The 13,895-nt window shown below is 42.1% G+C and overlaps 1 protein-coding gene across 5 annotated transcripts in view; it reads left to right on the forward strand.

Moving 5' to 3' along the window:
• ENTREP1 (endosomal transmembrane epsin interactor 1) overlaps positions 1–13,895 on the forward strand; it is a 50,730-nt gene that overhangs the window by 16,097 nt on the left and 20,738 nt on the right. For all 5 annotated transcript variants that reach the window (XM_050944190.1, XM_050944186.1, XM_050944187.1 and 2 more), the window contains exons 3-6: positions 7,190–7,300; positions 9,565–9,693; positions 10,580–10,687; positions 10,846–10,979. In XM_050944190.1, coding sequence (XP_050800147.1) covers positions 7,190–7,300; positions 9,565–9,693; positions 10,580–10,687; positions 10,846–10,979 — 482 coding nt within the window. The remainder of the gene's footprint in view (positions 1–7,189; positions 7,301–9,564; positions 9,694–10,579; positions 10,688–10,845; positions 10,980–13,895) is intronic.

Here is a 13,895-nt window from a genome sequence, read left to right on the forward strand (position 1 = left end):
TCAAGATAAAAACAAGCCTGTCTTCAAATAGATGGATGACACTGCAATTGGAGGAATTGCAGACACATGAGAGGACAGAACCAGACTGCTAAGTGACCTGGACAAATTAAAGCTGAAGGCAATGGAGTGAGATTCAGTAAAAATAAATAAAAAGTCCTATGCCCAGAGAGAAGAAATTAACAGTATAGATGCAAAATGGGTGGCTGTAACTGCTCCAGGCAACTCCACCAAACACATTAGGGTTCTTCTGTATGCAGTGCCAGTCACTGATTTCCATTTCAAATGTGTTCAGCTTTAGAGGTCCTTGATTCCTTACTTGCTCACCTGCTGGGGCAGGGGCTGTTGGAGACCTAGGGTTCCCACGGTCTGGGGCTGTAGGGCAGCCCCTTCCTGGGGACTGCCCTGGTTCACAACTCTGGAACAGTCCTGCCATGTGGACTGTCGTGGGGATGGAAACCTTGGATTCCAGAGAGCTGGGAGTTGGATAGCCTTGGAGCCAGCTGGCCTGGGAGTCTGGAAGCCCTGAGATTGTATATATGGCGGAGCTGCAGACCTTGGCAGCTTCTGACTGAATTTGACATTCTTGTCAATGTCAGTTTCACTCAACAGCTGTCAGTCTCAGTTAGCATATTTCATTTTAGAAACAGCATGTCAGTGTTTCTGGAGCACTTTTGGGGGGGAATTACAGTTTTAGAAACATTTGGTCTCAGTCCAATTTGGAATGCAACAAAATTTCAGACTGGAAATCTCAAGTTTTGGCTAACGCTAGTCAGCATACAAGTAAAAAAAGATGGTTTTCTAACTATTTCCCCTGCAAACTCAGTCTGGGTTCTGAAAGTCAGCCTGGGTTCTTTCCAACTTTTGCAGTGTAACTAATAATTTGGCACAGTTTGAAATTTTTTGTTCAAAACATTTTCAATTAAAAATGGTTTTTTTCCCCATCAAAATAGAAATCTCCGCAAGAAGCTTTTGCTTTTTATTACATTTTTTCAAGTTTGTATTTGAAAAAATAAAACAGAACTGAAACACTTTGGGGTTTGGGTTTTTTATGAAAACCTGAAAAATTTTGATGAAATATATTTGAAATATTTCACAGGAACAAACATTATTTCCTGACTAGCTTTAATAATAAAGATTCTGCACGGCAAAAAATGCTCTTAGAGACATCTGTGCATCTTCATTGCCTTGAAGAGATTTGAACCAGAGGAACAGAGTGGAACTAAATAAACAGTTCTGTTTATTTGATATAGACTCCACCTTTCTTACTCTTATCTATGTAGGCGCTGTGCTAACTGGAGGGAGAAGCAGTGAAAATGGAAGCTATGGATAGGCCCCAATCCTGCAAATGCCTATGCAAGCACTTAACTTTTAAGCACATGAGTAGGAGCTCAGACTTAAGCATATATGTAAACATTTGCAGTATTAGGGGATAGAGTGAAGTGTTTTTGTGCTCTGTGCTCATCTGGATTTAGGAAGTAAATAACTACAAATATTACTAAATTAGTTAAGTATAAATCTGACTTCTTCCTCCTCTGCCATCCAGAACGCCTATTGATATCAAAGAGAGTTAGGTTCATATAAAAGCTGCAGGACTGATTCCTATATGCAATAATAAATATAATTTAGATGTATGACACACTAAATCATTTTGCATGTAGTTTGAACTTATTTTTATATACTCAAATTATTCCACACTAAAGAAAAAATACCCTTCACCAAAGGATTTTATGAGTCTAGCTACTGCATCTAAAATATGGCATGATATTGCTTTTAAAAGAAATTATTTTATACTTCTAAATTAGTATTTTTTATCTTGCGCTTTATCACAAATCTGTGTATAATCGCTCATAGTTCCCATGGCTAATGGGAAAATTAGCAAGATTATAAAATTAGTGCTTGCTGTTGCAGCTGTGTATCTGAAAGAAAATGAATACATTGGCTTGTTTTCCTTAGAAGGATGTTTATTGTTTACACTGGTATAATATTTAATGATTATGGAAGAAGCATTTTTATTTCATTTACTATCCAAGTGCTTGTTTGGGCCCTGATCTAGCAATATGTTGTGTGTGTGAAAGCCAGTGCGGCTCTATGCCTGTACAGCAGGCTACCTGTGCATAGTGAATTGCCGGGTTATGGCCTTCCTGCTCTTGTTGAAGTCGGTGGCCAAACTCTCATTGACTTCAGTGAGAGCGGGACTGGCCTCATTGACTGAGAGCACGTAGATCCATCCTATGTATATAAATTCTTCTTTTTTTGCTGGAAAAATCATTCAACCAAGGCCTTCATATAATGCATTTTATTTTCATATAGTCTAATTTATACAAAAGTACCACAACACTTTTCACAGCTTTGTACAATCCATGCATATCTACTACTAAAAGGATTAAGGACAGTAGGCCAAACTGGGCATGCAGCTGATGCCAGAATTTGGCCTGTTTCTATTTTTATCACTGCAGTTCAAACTTGGTCCCATGTATTCTGACTTTTAAAATAGCTTGTTTATCTTCGCTAGCGTCTTCCATATGTTAACTCTCCTTTATTCAAATAAATTTGCCATCTCTGACTGCTGAGAAAGCAGTGCTTGGTTTGATGCATAGCCCTATTTACCCTTGTGTACTGAGATCCAGGGTCCAATTAGCCCATATAAAGGGCTTCTTTTTTCCTTGGGTAGCTGCATAGTCCAAGTTAAATTTAGCAGTAAACCTTCATAGAATAATTTGCTTGAAAATCGTAATCAATTAGCTAAGTGTCTTGGCACTTTCAAAAATTTGCTCCAACCTACCTTTAACCCAAGGCAAGTTATGGTCATGTACTAAGCCAACAAATACTAGGACGTGAGGGTATTTCAAATGTCTTTCTGGAACTTATCAGTCAAACTTCACTGTCTTCAAGATTAAACTGTTTCCTGATGCTCTTTCTAACCAAGAGATGCTCATTCATCTCCAAAAAAATAAATAAACCTTGGACACCTGGTTTTTGGAGTGTACATTTTTTGTTGTGGTGTTTTAATGCTTGCAAAATGGATGGAGCTTGACAGTGGGTAATATACACCAAGCTGTGCAGGGAGCAGGAGGAGGTGAATGGATTTGCTTCCTCTCTGGACCAGTTTTGATAAACTCTTATTTCTACACTCAGGTGACTGTTAGTGAACATCATAGTTGAACTTCCAGCCATTGTAAACAGAACGCTTCACTGTCACAGATTGGATATAGTAGCTAGTTTCTATAGTCATAAGAAGATTCTATGCATGTAACAAACCTAGATGAGAGCTGTCTCCATGTAAACTAGGATTTATTGAGAAGACTTTCCAAAGTACATGCTGGTATACTTTTTTTGTACATGTGACAGAGTAAGATTTTTCTCTTTGACTGATCCTTAATTATTATTTTTAACTTCTGAATTTCATTACTCCTTTTGAAACTGGAAACCTGCATTTGAAACTAGGAGGAAAGGGTTAAGCTTTTACTGACTAAGATATGATGGCTGAGTTGGATTCCATGCAGAATAAGCAATTGAGTACTAATGTATCCTTGGCATTGTCTGTGTCGAAGTTAAGGTCACTGAAGACAGTGAATCCTGGCAGATTCCAGTACCGTGCTGAACAGCCAGTCCATTAGCTGCTCCAGGAAATTGGCATGGCTTTCATCTGAGGCCTGTAGATCACTGGAAATGTTTTTGTTTGTGGGGTGGAATATCTTCTGTGTCTGAGCTTGAAGGGGAAAATGAATACTATTTCACCTTCTCTTTTCTCCTTTTGACCTCTTTCTGAGGTCTTTCATGGCTTGTCACCATGGGCAAGTAACGTCACCTCTCAGTGCCTCAGTTTCCCCATCTATTAAAAGGGCATAATGATACTTGCCTCCCTTTGTAAAGTGTCTTGAGATTTATGACTGAAAAGTGCTACTTAAGAGCTATTAGTATTTATTTAAGAAACCTTAATTCTTGATTTTATTAGACTTTTCTTTGAAGTGTATGTCATTTGTTTCTTTTTATTTTAATAAAGGCGATAGAATCTGAATGACCTCACTTTAGATAGACGCATTTCACAAAAAGGGTCTTAAGTGACAGCTTAAAAAAAAAAAGACTTTTTTTTAACTTGCTATAGATAACCCCATTTTAAGGGATTGTTTTATTTGGCATTCCCCCCCCCCCCTTCTTTGTGTGTGTATATATTTGAGAGCACTCTGGGTTAGATGCACAAAGGGGACTTAGACGCAGTGTTGTAATGCTTAACTTTTAGGTGCCCTGCTGCCTAGTGGAATCTGCAGTCGTGAGTGAGGTGCCCAGGCTGCCTAGAGAATTCACGGGGAGAGTTAGCTGCCTAAGAATGGGATTCAAAGAAGCCGATGAGCTGGGCATGAGTTTGCCTAAGCTAGTCAATAGGAAATGCTGAAGAGAGGAGTGTCCCTAAGCCCCACACCTCAAAGCTCCTGAGGTATCTAAATCCAGGCTGGAGTGAGACACCTGTCTCCTGCCTGAAGCAAATACTCACCAGCAACCGCACACCATACAACATAAACACTAACCAAGGAACCTATCCTTGCAACAGAGTCTGATGCCAGCTCTGGCCACATATCTATTCAAGTGACACCACGATAGGACCTAACCACATCAGTCATGCCATCAGGGGCTCGTTCACCTGCACATCTACCAACGTCATATATGCCATCATGTGCCAGCAATGCCCCTCTGCCATGTACATTGGCCAAACCAGACAGTCTCTACGCAAAAGAATAAATGGACACAAATCTGACATCAGGAATCATAACATTCAAAAACCACTGGGAGAACACTTCAGCCTCTCTAACCACTCAGTGACAGATTTGAAGGTGGTAATTTTGCAACAAAAAAACTTCAAAAACAGACTCCAAAGAGAGACTGCTGAACTTGAATAAATATGCAAATTAGATGCAATTAATTTAGGTTTAAACGGAGACTGGGAATGATTGGATCATTACACTAATTGAATCTATTTCCCCATGTTAAGTTCTCCCCACACCTTCTATGGGTCACCTCGATTATCACTTCAAAGGTTGTTTTGTTTTGTTTTTCTCCTGCTGATGATAGCTCATCTCAATTGATTGGCCTCTTACAGTTGGCATGGCTACTTCCACCTTTTCATGTTCTCTGTATGTATAAATATCTTCTTTCTGTGTGTTCCATTCTATGCATCTGAAGAAGTGAGCTGTAGCCCACGAAAGCTTATGCTGAAATAAATTTGTTAGTCTCTAAGGTGCCACAAGTACTCCTGTTCTTTTTGTGGATACAGGCTAAGACGGCTGCTACTCCGAAACTTATCTCTGCTTGAGATTCACAGCCACGAATCCTCTCCTGGAGTAAGGTGCCTAAACCCTTTCTTGCTGAAAACCATGGGGGGTGGTGCCCTCCCCCTTGTAACTTTTAGCCCAATGGTCAAGGTACTGACCCATAATGTGCAAGACCCAGACAGACCTGCCCCAGAACACCCTATAGCCCTGTGGCTAGGGCATTCACCTGAGAAGTGGGAGACCTGTGTTTAAATCCCTATTCCACATCAGGCAGAGGGGGAAACCAAATACGTGTCTCCCACATCCTGGGTGAATACTCTAGCCACTGGGTTAAAGGTTATAAGTGGAGTGGCAGCAGCAGCACCACCACCTCCTCTGGCTGGTTTGTTTGGGGCCTCATTTGTTAGGCAGCCTCTGAGCATGTCTACTGTATCAGGCCTTGCAGGTGAGGTAGGTGAGGCAATGCCTAGTTTGAGGATCCCATAGGGGCTTAGGTGTGAGCGAGGTACTTGGACTGAGGTGGCTGTGCTTATATCCCAGGGTAGATTTTTAGGTGCTTAAGGGACTTTATTCCTGGAAATTTAAGAGCTTAGGGATTTTAGGAGCTTTCAGGGTTAGGTGGCAGCAGAGCAGGGATTTTGAGGGTCTAAATATTGGATTTAGGCACCTAAAATGGCATTAGGTACCTAAATTCTTTTTTAGGAACAAGGCTTTTTTTTGTAGAGTCACTTTGTTTTCTCATTGTACTGAGTAAGTTTTGCTTGGTGTCTGTGTGTGTTTCACATGGCAACAGTGGAGTGAAAATAGGAAAATTCAAATATAATACTATAAAAATTGGCAGGAGGTCTCAAGGGCAGGTATATTACATGGAACCACTTTTAACTCATTTATTAAATTGGCTGGTTTCCAGTGTTCCTGCAGCCACTGGAGTTTAAAAGCATATTTTGCATAAGATGTCTATGTGTTCTTTTATGTTCTCTGATTCAGTTTTGAGTTGAGGTAATTCAGGTAACGTTGATGAATGTATAGGAAGTGGGCATTGATTCAACACAGCTCTTAGCAATGAGTTAGTTACAAGAAATATTTAAATCAATTCAGTATTGGGGTGGAAAACAAATAGATGGTTCTTTCTTGTGTTCTTATGATGGTTTTGCAGATCAAAAGCATTGTCTGTTACGTGAATGGAGGGATTCTATTTTTGATAGTAGAGGGGAAATAAAATATTAGAATTTAAATTCTTTTAATATGTGTGTATTACATCAGATACTTTGAAGTATTTGCCCTGCAAAACAGTTTTGAAAATTGCCAGTGTTGAATAAATGGTGCTGCAAAATGTTTCCGCCTCAAATTTCCTAATGATCCAATTGTGTTGAAAGGCTAATCTAAAATGGAAGTTGGGAACTTTACAAATCACTCGTTGCACCTGCAGGAACATCTTTCAACTAGTCAGGATGCTGGCCTTCTAGGGCTTTGAGACAATTTGCAGGACTTAACTGAAAATCTCTCTCTCTCACCAGTAGCAAAATAACCTCTTAAAAGCTGGTTCAAAAGCTCCTTCAGCTCTTTTAAACTGTACTAAACACCAAAGGAACCAACTATTTCTTGCAGTGCTAATAAGAGAATATTACTGTACCTATAGGTCTCTGTACTTGACCTGCAGGGCATATAGTCTGCTGCTGTACAGACTGAGGAAAAAGGGGTAAACAACAAGTTTTGCACAAAGTTCAAGTCCAAAATAATTGACGAGCTCAGTCCTTTTTGATGAGATACCAGGGATGAAGGGATGAAATTCTAGCCCCACTGAAGTCAGTGGGAGTTTTGCCCTTGACTTCAATATAGCCAGAATTAATTCACTTACTTATTAGTTCACTGTAGTTCATTATCTTTTTTCCATTGCTGTTAACTATGTTTTTCTGTTTCAGGTTAACCTGTTTGTTTTGCTGTCTGTCGTCTGTGTTCTCTTGAACCTGGCTGGATTTATCCTAGGGTGTCAAGGTGCTCAGTTTGTGTCCAGTGTACCAAGATGTGACCTGGTGAGCCTACTTGGTAACTCTGTGTTATTCTTGACTACATGTCAAGTACTGCAGCTGGCATTGCTGGGTTCCTAAGTGTGCTGATAGATTAATCTATGCAGCAAATCAAGATGGTGAGAAGTGCAACCACAGAATAGCAAAAATAAAAATAATACATATTGATTTAGGCTTTGATTCAGCAAAACACTTAAGCTTGTGCTTAACTTTAAGCCTGTGACATATTTCCTTACAGCATGGAATAAAGCCATTACAAGTGAGATTAATGCATGCAGCAGCTCACAAGCATTTCACAGAGTCTAAACACTAAATACATTCTTATAAAACATACCTATTTTGACCAAAACTAACATACAGGTGAGCTGGTTTGGTTTCCAGCTGTGAGTTTGTCAGTTCTTAGCCTGCACCTATGGCCTTAGCCCGAGCTGGCACTTGGTTTACCAGTGTCACAATATCACTGGGTAGAGCTCTTTAAAACTAGTTTAAAATAAATAAAATTGGTTATTGAAAAGTGTTGGACACAAATCTTAATAACTATAGGACTAGGGGAAATATTATTTAAAAGTGTGTTATTGAAACAGTCATTTCATTGGCCACATCAGGAGCTGCCATGCATCCATATGATCCAAATTCAGGCTGTTGGTCCCTGGGCTGGTCATGCTGAAGAGGCACTGTGCTCAGTCCTTAGGCAATAGGATACCCCTTGCTCTTTAGCAAACCTCTGTGGCTGGCCCAGAAGTGGCTTTCTTGGACACAGTAGGAGCCATGTCCTGCCTTTCACAGCCTGAACTACAAGTTGATTCAACATGGAGCTGGTCAGTCACATTTAGAAAAGAACGTGGGACAGAATCCCAGAGATACCTCTGCCTCCGAAATGTTGGTGAACAGAATCCTGACAGGCTGGTATACTGATTTCTTATAGTGGATAACAGCATGATTGTGATAAAGGGTTTGTTTTATTATCTAGTGAGGATAAGCAGTCTGTGAAGCATGAAAGAACAATCTGGCCTAATTCTTATAAATTAGGAAAATCGTATTTAATTAAGATGACGTACAAGACAGCGTTCATTTTTCAGTCCATTACACTTAGTTGAACTCATGAAAATAAAATATGAAAAGGTGCGACCAAACAAACTACATATTGATAATTGACTTGTTTTACCAGATACTCAGAACAATGACTATAAAGTGGGGGGGGGAGCATTCTGTAGAAAGAGCGGGAGAAGGCAAAAGAGCTCTCAGTAATGTAAAGAAACAGCAAAATGATCTAAACTAAACTGAAGTGTATGGGATAGTGGAGATCCCACAGATTTGATAGGTGTTGATATGTTGGAGCTTATAAAGACTTTGATTCCCCACCCCCTAGATTTTATTATTAACATATAATCCTTTGCCTCACAGGAAGCCAATGCAGCTTCCGGAACATATGAGTTGGAGTAATGGTATCAGATTCTGGTGCTTACAAGCAGCTTGGTGGTCAAAGTCTGCACAAGCCCCAACCTACTGAGAGATATATTGCGGAGGAGAATAATAATTCAGACAAGAAATTTTAAATGCTTTATTGAGAATCTCAGTGCTCATCTCTTCAAGAAACCATAGGCTGCAGCTCAGAAAAGTCCTGGACATATGATCTGGTACATATGGGGAAATACCTCCAAAGTTGTGACTGGGGAGAGTTAGGCAGTTAATTAAAAGCACTGAAGAGACCTGCCTTTCTCCCTGGAAATTGAGGTGACAAAATGAACCTGAAAGTTCCAAACACAGTTATGGAGCATAGATATAGTCTTACCGGGTTGTCAAGGAAAGAAATGTTGTTCCGGGTGTCAGAAGCATTTATTATTGGTGTAGTATTGTGCTAATGGGAGCATATAATACAGATACAAATATGTATTATGTGTTAGTTAAAAAAAGACTAGCTGCTCCAAAAGTAAACCTGCTAGCATAGACTCAAAGGAGATCATTTAGATATTGATGTCATTGTGAAGAATAAGACTGTGATTAAATATAAAGTAAATTCAAAAGACTTCATTGATAAATTCAAAGATTGGTTTAGATAAGAGAGAAACAAATATGTCTAATGTGATGGTAATGGAGCAGATAAATCACTGGCATACTGGACTATGCAGATTCGATTTTGTATGCGTATGATTAGGTCAGTCAGATATATTGTAGAGCATATCCAGCTGTGTATTCGACATCAAGATGTGTTGTGTGAAATTGCTCTGTAAATTAAATCATAATTCACATTATTTTTCTTGCTGTTAAAGGTGGATCTGGGTGAAAGCAAGATTTGTTTCTGCTGTGAAGAATTTCACCCAGCCAAATGCACAGAGAAAGAAAATGCATTGAAGCTATACCCAGTGCAGTCATGCAGCGCTGTTCACCTTCTACTCAAGGTACTGTAAAAGCAACACCAAAGAACTAATGCTTCGAGAATCTTTACATCACAGGGAGAAAATACAGTATTAAAGTGTGTTGCCCTTTGCCATACAGCAATTCCCATTGACTTCCAGCCCATTTCCTTGCCCAGAACCTGCTTCCGGCTCCAGTGTAGTTTGTTCTTTATCTGCAGACTATGCTGCTGATAAAGCATCTCCTCCTCTCTCCTGATTCTTGGCCTAGTTAGGAAAGCATGTGAGTTCCTGGTCCAAGGAACGAGGGAAGGGTTCCCACAGCAAGTTGGTGAGGTGGGTCAGGACTCCTGCTTGGAGAAGATTTGACCCTCTTTTCAGCAACCTGAAACTCCTCTGATTTCCTCCTCTTCTTCATTCTGTGCCCCCTAGTGGACCCTAGGGCTGCTTTCAGCTATCTGAAAGGGGGTTCCAAAGAGGATGGATCTAGACTGTTCTCAGTGGTAGCAGATGACAGAACAAGGCGTAATGGTCTCAAGTTGCAGTGGGGGAGGTTTAGGTTGGATATTAGGAAAAACTTTTTCACTAGGAGGGTGGTGAAGCACTGGAATGGGTTGCCTAGGGAGATGGTGGAATCTCCTTCCTTAGTGGTTTTTAAGGTCAAGCTTGACAAAGCCTTGGCTAGGATGATTTAGTTGGGGATTGGTCCTGCTTTGAGCAGAGGGTTGGACTAGATGACCTCCTGAGGTCCCTTCCAACCTTGATATTCCATGAATCTAATAAAAACCCTTAGAAATTAGCCAGATCCCACAGATCATCTGGAAGTGAGTCAAAATATAGATTTTAAAGATTATTACTGTTCTCCTCCTCCTCCTCCTTCGACTTTCGCAAGTGTTTGATGTATAACTTTAATAATCTTTTTGCTCTTCAGAAAGTTCTCTTTGCTCTGTGTGCCCTCAACGCTCTGACAACCACAGTATGCTTGGTAGCAGCTGCCCTGCGTTACTTGCAGATATTTGCAACAAGAAGATCCTGCATAGTAAGTGAGTGCAAGGCACTATCTAATAAAATACAGCAGTAATGATCATAGAGCTGCAGAACCAGTAGCCAGATCTTCCGTATAATTTAGTCATGTTTATTTGTACATTACACCAACATAGAGAAGTTTGTTGGTTAACAGAGACTGTGTTTCTTTAGGATGAATCTCAGGTGTCTGTAGAGGAAGTTGAGGAACAAGGCCGCATTTCTGATCCTGAGGATTTTGTACCACCTGTGCCACCTCCATCATATTTTGCTACGTTCTACTCTTGCACACCCAGAATGAATCGCAGGTAAAAAGCACGAAACCATCATCTTTTCTACGTGTCTTTTATGGCAGGGGTTCTCAATCTTCTTCTTTCTGAGCCCACCTGCCCAAACATACTATAAAAACTCCAGGGCCCAGCAGAGGGCGAGGGGGGCTCAGGGCTCCTGGCTTAAGCCACCGGGTGTACGGGAGCCTTTGGGCTTCAGCCACAGAGTGGGTGGCTCGGGGTGCCAGACTGCAGGCCGTGGGGGAGGGGGCAGCTCTGGGCTCCAGGCTTCAGCCCCATGGCTCCACTCCCAACTTTAGCCCTGCAGGGAGCGCCATGGCTCCTGGCTTCAGCGCCATGGCTCTGGCTTCAGTCCCATGGAGAGCGCTGGGGTTAGGGGCTCCGTGTTTCAGCCCCACATGAGCAACAGGGCTTGGGGCACTAGGCTTCAGCATGGCACGGGCCTCCTCTCCTGGCTTCAGTTCTGCTAGGGCACCAGGGCTCGGGGCTTTAGCCCCACGGGAAATGCTGAGGCTCGGGACTTCCCGCGGCTCTGCTCCCGGTTTCAGCCCCGTGGGGGCACTGGGGCTTGGAGCTTTAGACACATTGCGTCTCGGAGTGCTGGGCTTTGGCCTTATGGCTCCTCTCCTAGCTTCAGCCCCATGGGGAGTGCCGGTGCTTGGGGTTTCAGCCCCGTAGCTCTGGCTTCAGCCTTGGGGGTGCCGTGCTTAGGACTCTAGGGCCAGGGGGAGTGCTGAGGCTCAGGGCTTCCCATGGCTCTGCTCATGGTTTCAGCCCCACGAGGACGCTGGGGCACTGGGCTCAGCTGTGGGGTCCTGCAGCCCCCTCAAACTGGCTGGGAGGGCTGCAGACCCTTGGCTGGGAAACACTATCTTATGGAACAGTGCTTAACCGCATCTTCTCAAAGACATTTCTTGCTGTAACTCACTGTACAGTACTGCTATGCTTTTGAAAGGATGGATGATGTAGGGCAATATAGCTATTGTAATTCCAGCTTGGCCTGAGGGTATAAATTTGCAGTTTTCACCTAAGCGCCTGCAGGAGCTTGTCTCAAAGTAAGAAACACTGTAACTTGACATTATTGAGAACATCTGTGATGATGTAAGGACTCTTAATTGAGCCAGGCCAGACTGAGGGCTGCACCCAACTGCTTCGCACCACTCTTGATGCACAGAGTAGCCTTAAAGACAGCTCAGCTAGTCAGCATTGATATCCACCTTCACAGCTCCATCTTGTGCAGGGAATGTGACAAGAGAAAAGTGCTCTTGTGTTCTGGAGATCTCTGTCTGCCAGAACTGTCCCCTTTGGGGGGTCACTGCAGCTGGTATATCCTAAAGTAGCCCTAAGACTGCATCACTGCAGAATTAACTAGCATGATTGGCACCCAGGCCTGTGTACCTGGGTTAGTCTAGCCTAGGTGTGAGCTGCACTGCAAAGTCCTACTTACGTTACTGGGCCCACACTGGTCCTGCATTCACTTGTTTGTCTCTAGGACTTCTGGGGTGGTAGCTCATAGCTTTCAGTGCTGCAGTAAGATGAATCACTCCATTCTCACTAATGAATTGTGGGAGAACTTGTCTGTCCTTCTGGGCCCATGGATGGAATTTTGTGAAAGCTTAGGAGGGCTGTCAATATAAGAGTGGTTTAGCCTGCATCCTCACTGCACAGTGGGCAGGTTAATAGCCCCAGCGAAAGCAGCATTTGGGCTTTAGCCAATAGCTTCAGATGAGCCAGCTAGCCCAGAATAAAGCACCACCAAACTTAGGAGAAAGGGTTTTTTGTGTGGACAGGACGGGATTAGGGGCAAATCCTGAGTAAGAGCCTAGCTTAACTCTGCTATGAAGACTTACCCTAAATTGACTGGACCAGAGTCTGGCAGTGTGAGGATCAGAAAGTTGCAAAGGTACCAGTGTTGCCCCTTTCCCAAGATGTGCCAGGCACCAAATGGACAATCCTGATGATCTGTGAGGACAGCATGTCATGAGGCCTACTGTAGGCCGTAGAGGTAGAGATTAGTCATTTCAGTTCAGTGGAGGGCTTTGTATTTTATTCCCAAACACAAAGAGAGGATTTCAGTTTCCAGGACTGCCAAACTTAGATAAAGAGACGATCTCTGTCCTGGAGGGTTTATAATATAAAAGACTCAAACAGACAAAGGGGACACAGATCTAACATACAGTCAAAAGAACATGACGTGGAACAGACACAGCCTTGTGTTAGATACATATTTTATTGTTGTTGTGCTTTCTTGTTGGTTTAATTATTTATTGGGAGTGGGGGTAGAGGTAGGGTGAGGGGAAATGGCAGACATGGAGGAGTTAGTACCAGGGAGCCGGAGAAGGAAGGAAAGGGGAGAGGAACAGTCGTATCTCATCACTGCCTACCCATGTTCATTAGGCAGGGTTTAGAAGGCATTACAGCAGAAGTGAGTTTTAAGGAGGATAAAGTAGTAGCTGTGTGGCTTTTACCAGGGAGTTTTCCAATGGGTAAAGGTCGGAAAGAGAAAATAGGAAGGTGTTCTTTAGTACGTTAGCTTCAGACCCATAACAATATAAGTTGTCTTTTTCAAAAGTATGTTAAAAATCATGTAGTAAATCCAGCAAGTTTCAGTTTTGTTTGTAGGTTTCCACCCCAGAGGCCAGTTTATGCTTCTTGTTGTAGGATTAGGGTCATAATCTCACTGTGGCTCAGTTCCCTTTCTGTAAAATGGGGAAATAATATTTTCATTCTCCCACCCTTTGTCATCTTAGATAGTAAGCTCTTCAGGGCAAGAGCTGTCTCTCTCTGTACATACAGCACCTACTACAATGGGGCACAATGTTATTTGAGGCCTGTAGCCATTACTGTAATACAAATACAATAACTCCTCACTTAACACAGTTATCTTTCTGAAAAATGCAACTTTAAGCAAAACGATGTTAAGCGAATCCAATT

The sequence above is a fragment of the Gopherus flavomarginatus genome, chromosome 3 (assembly GCF_025201925.1).
Source record: "Gopherus flavomarginatus isolate rGopFla2 chromosome 3, rGopFla2.mat.asm, whole genome shotgun sequence".
Taxonomy (NCBI): domain Eukaryota; kingdom Metazoa; phylum Chordata; order Testudines; family Testudinidae; genus Gopherus; species Gopherus flavomarginatus.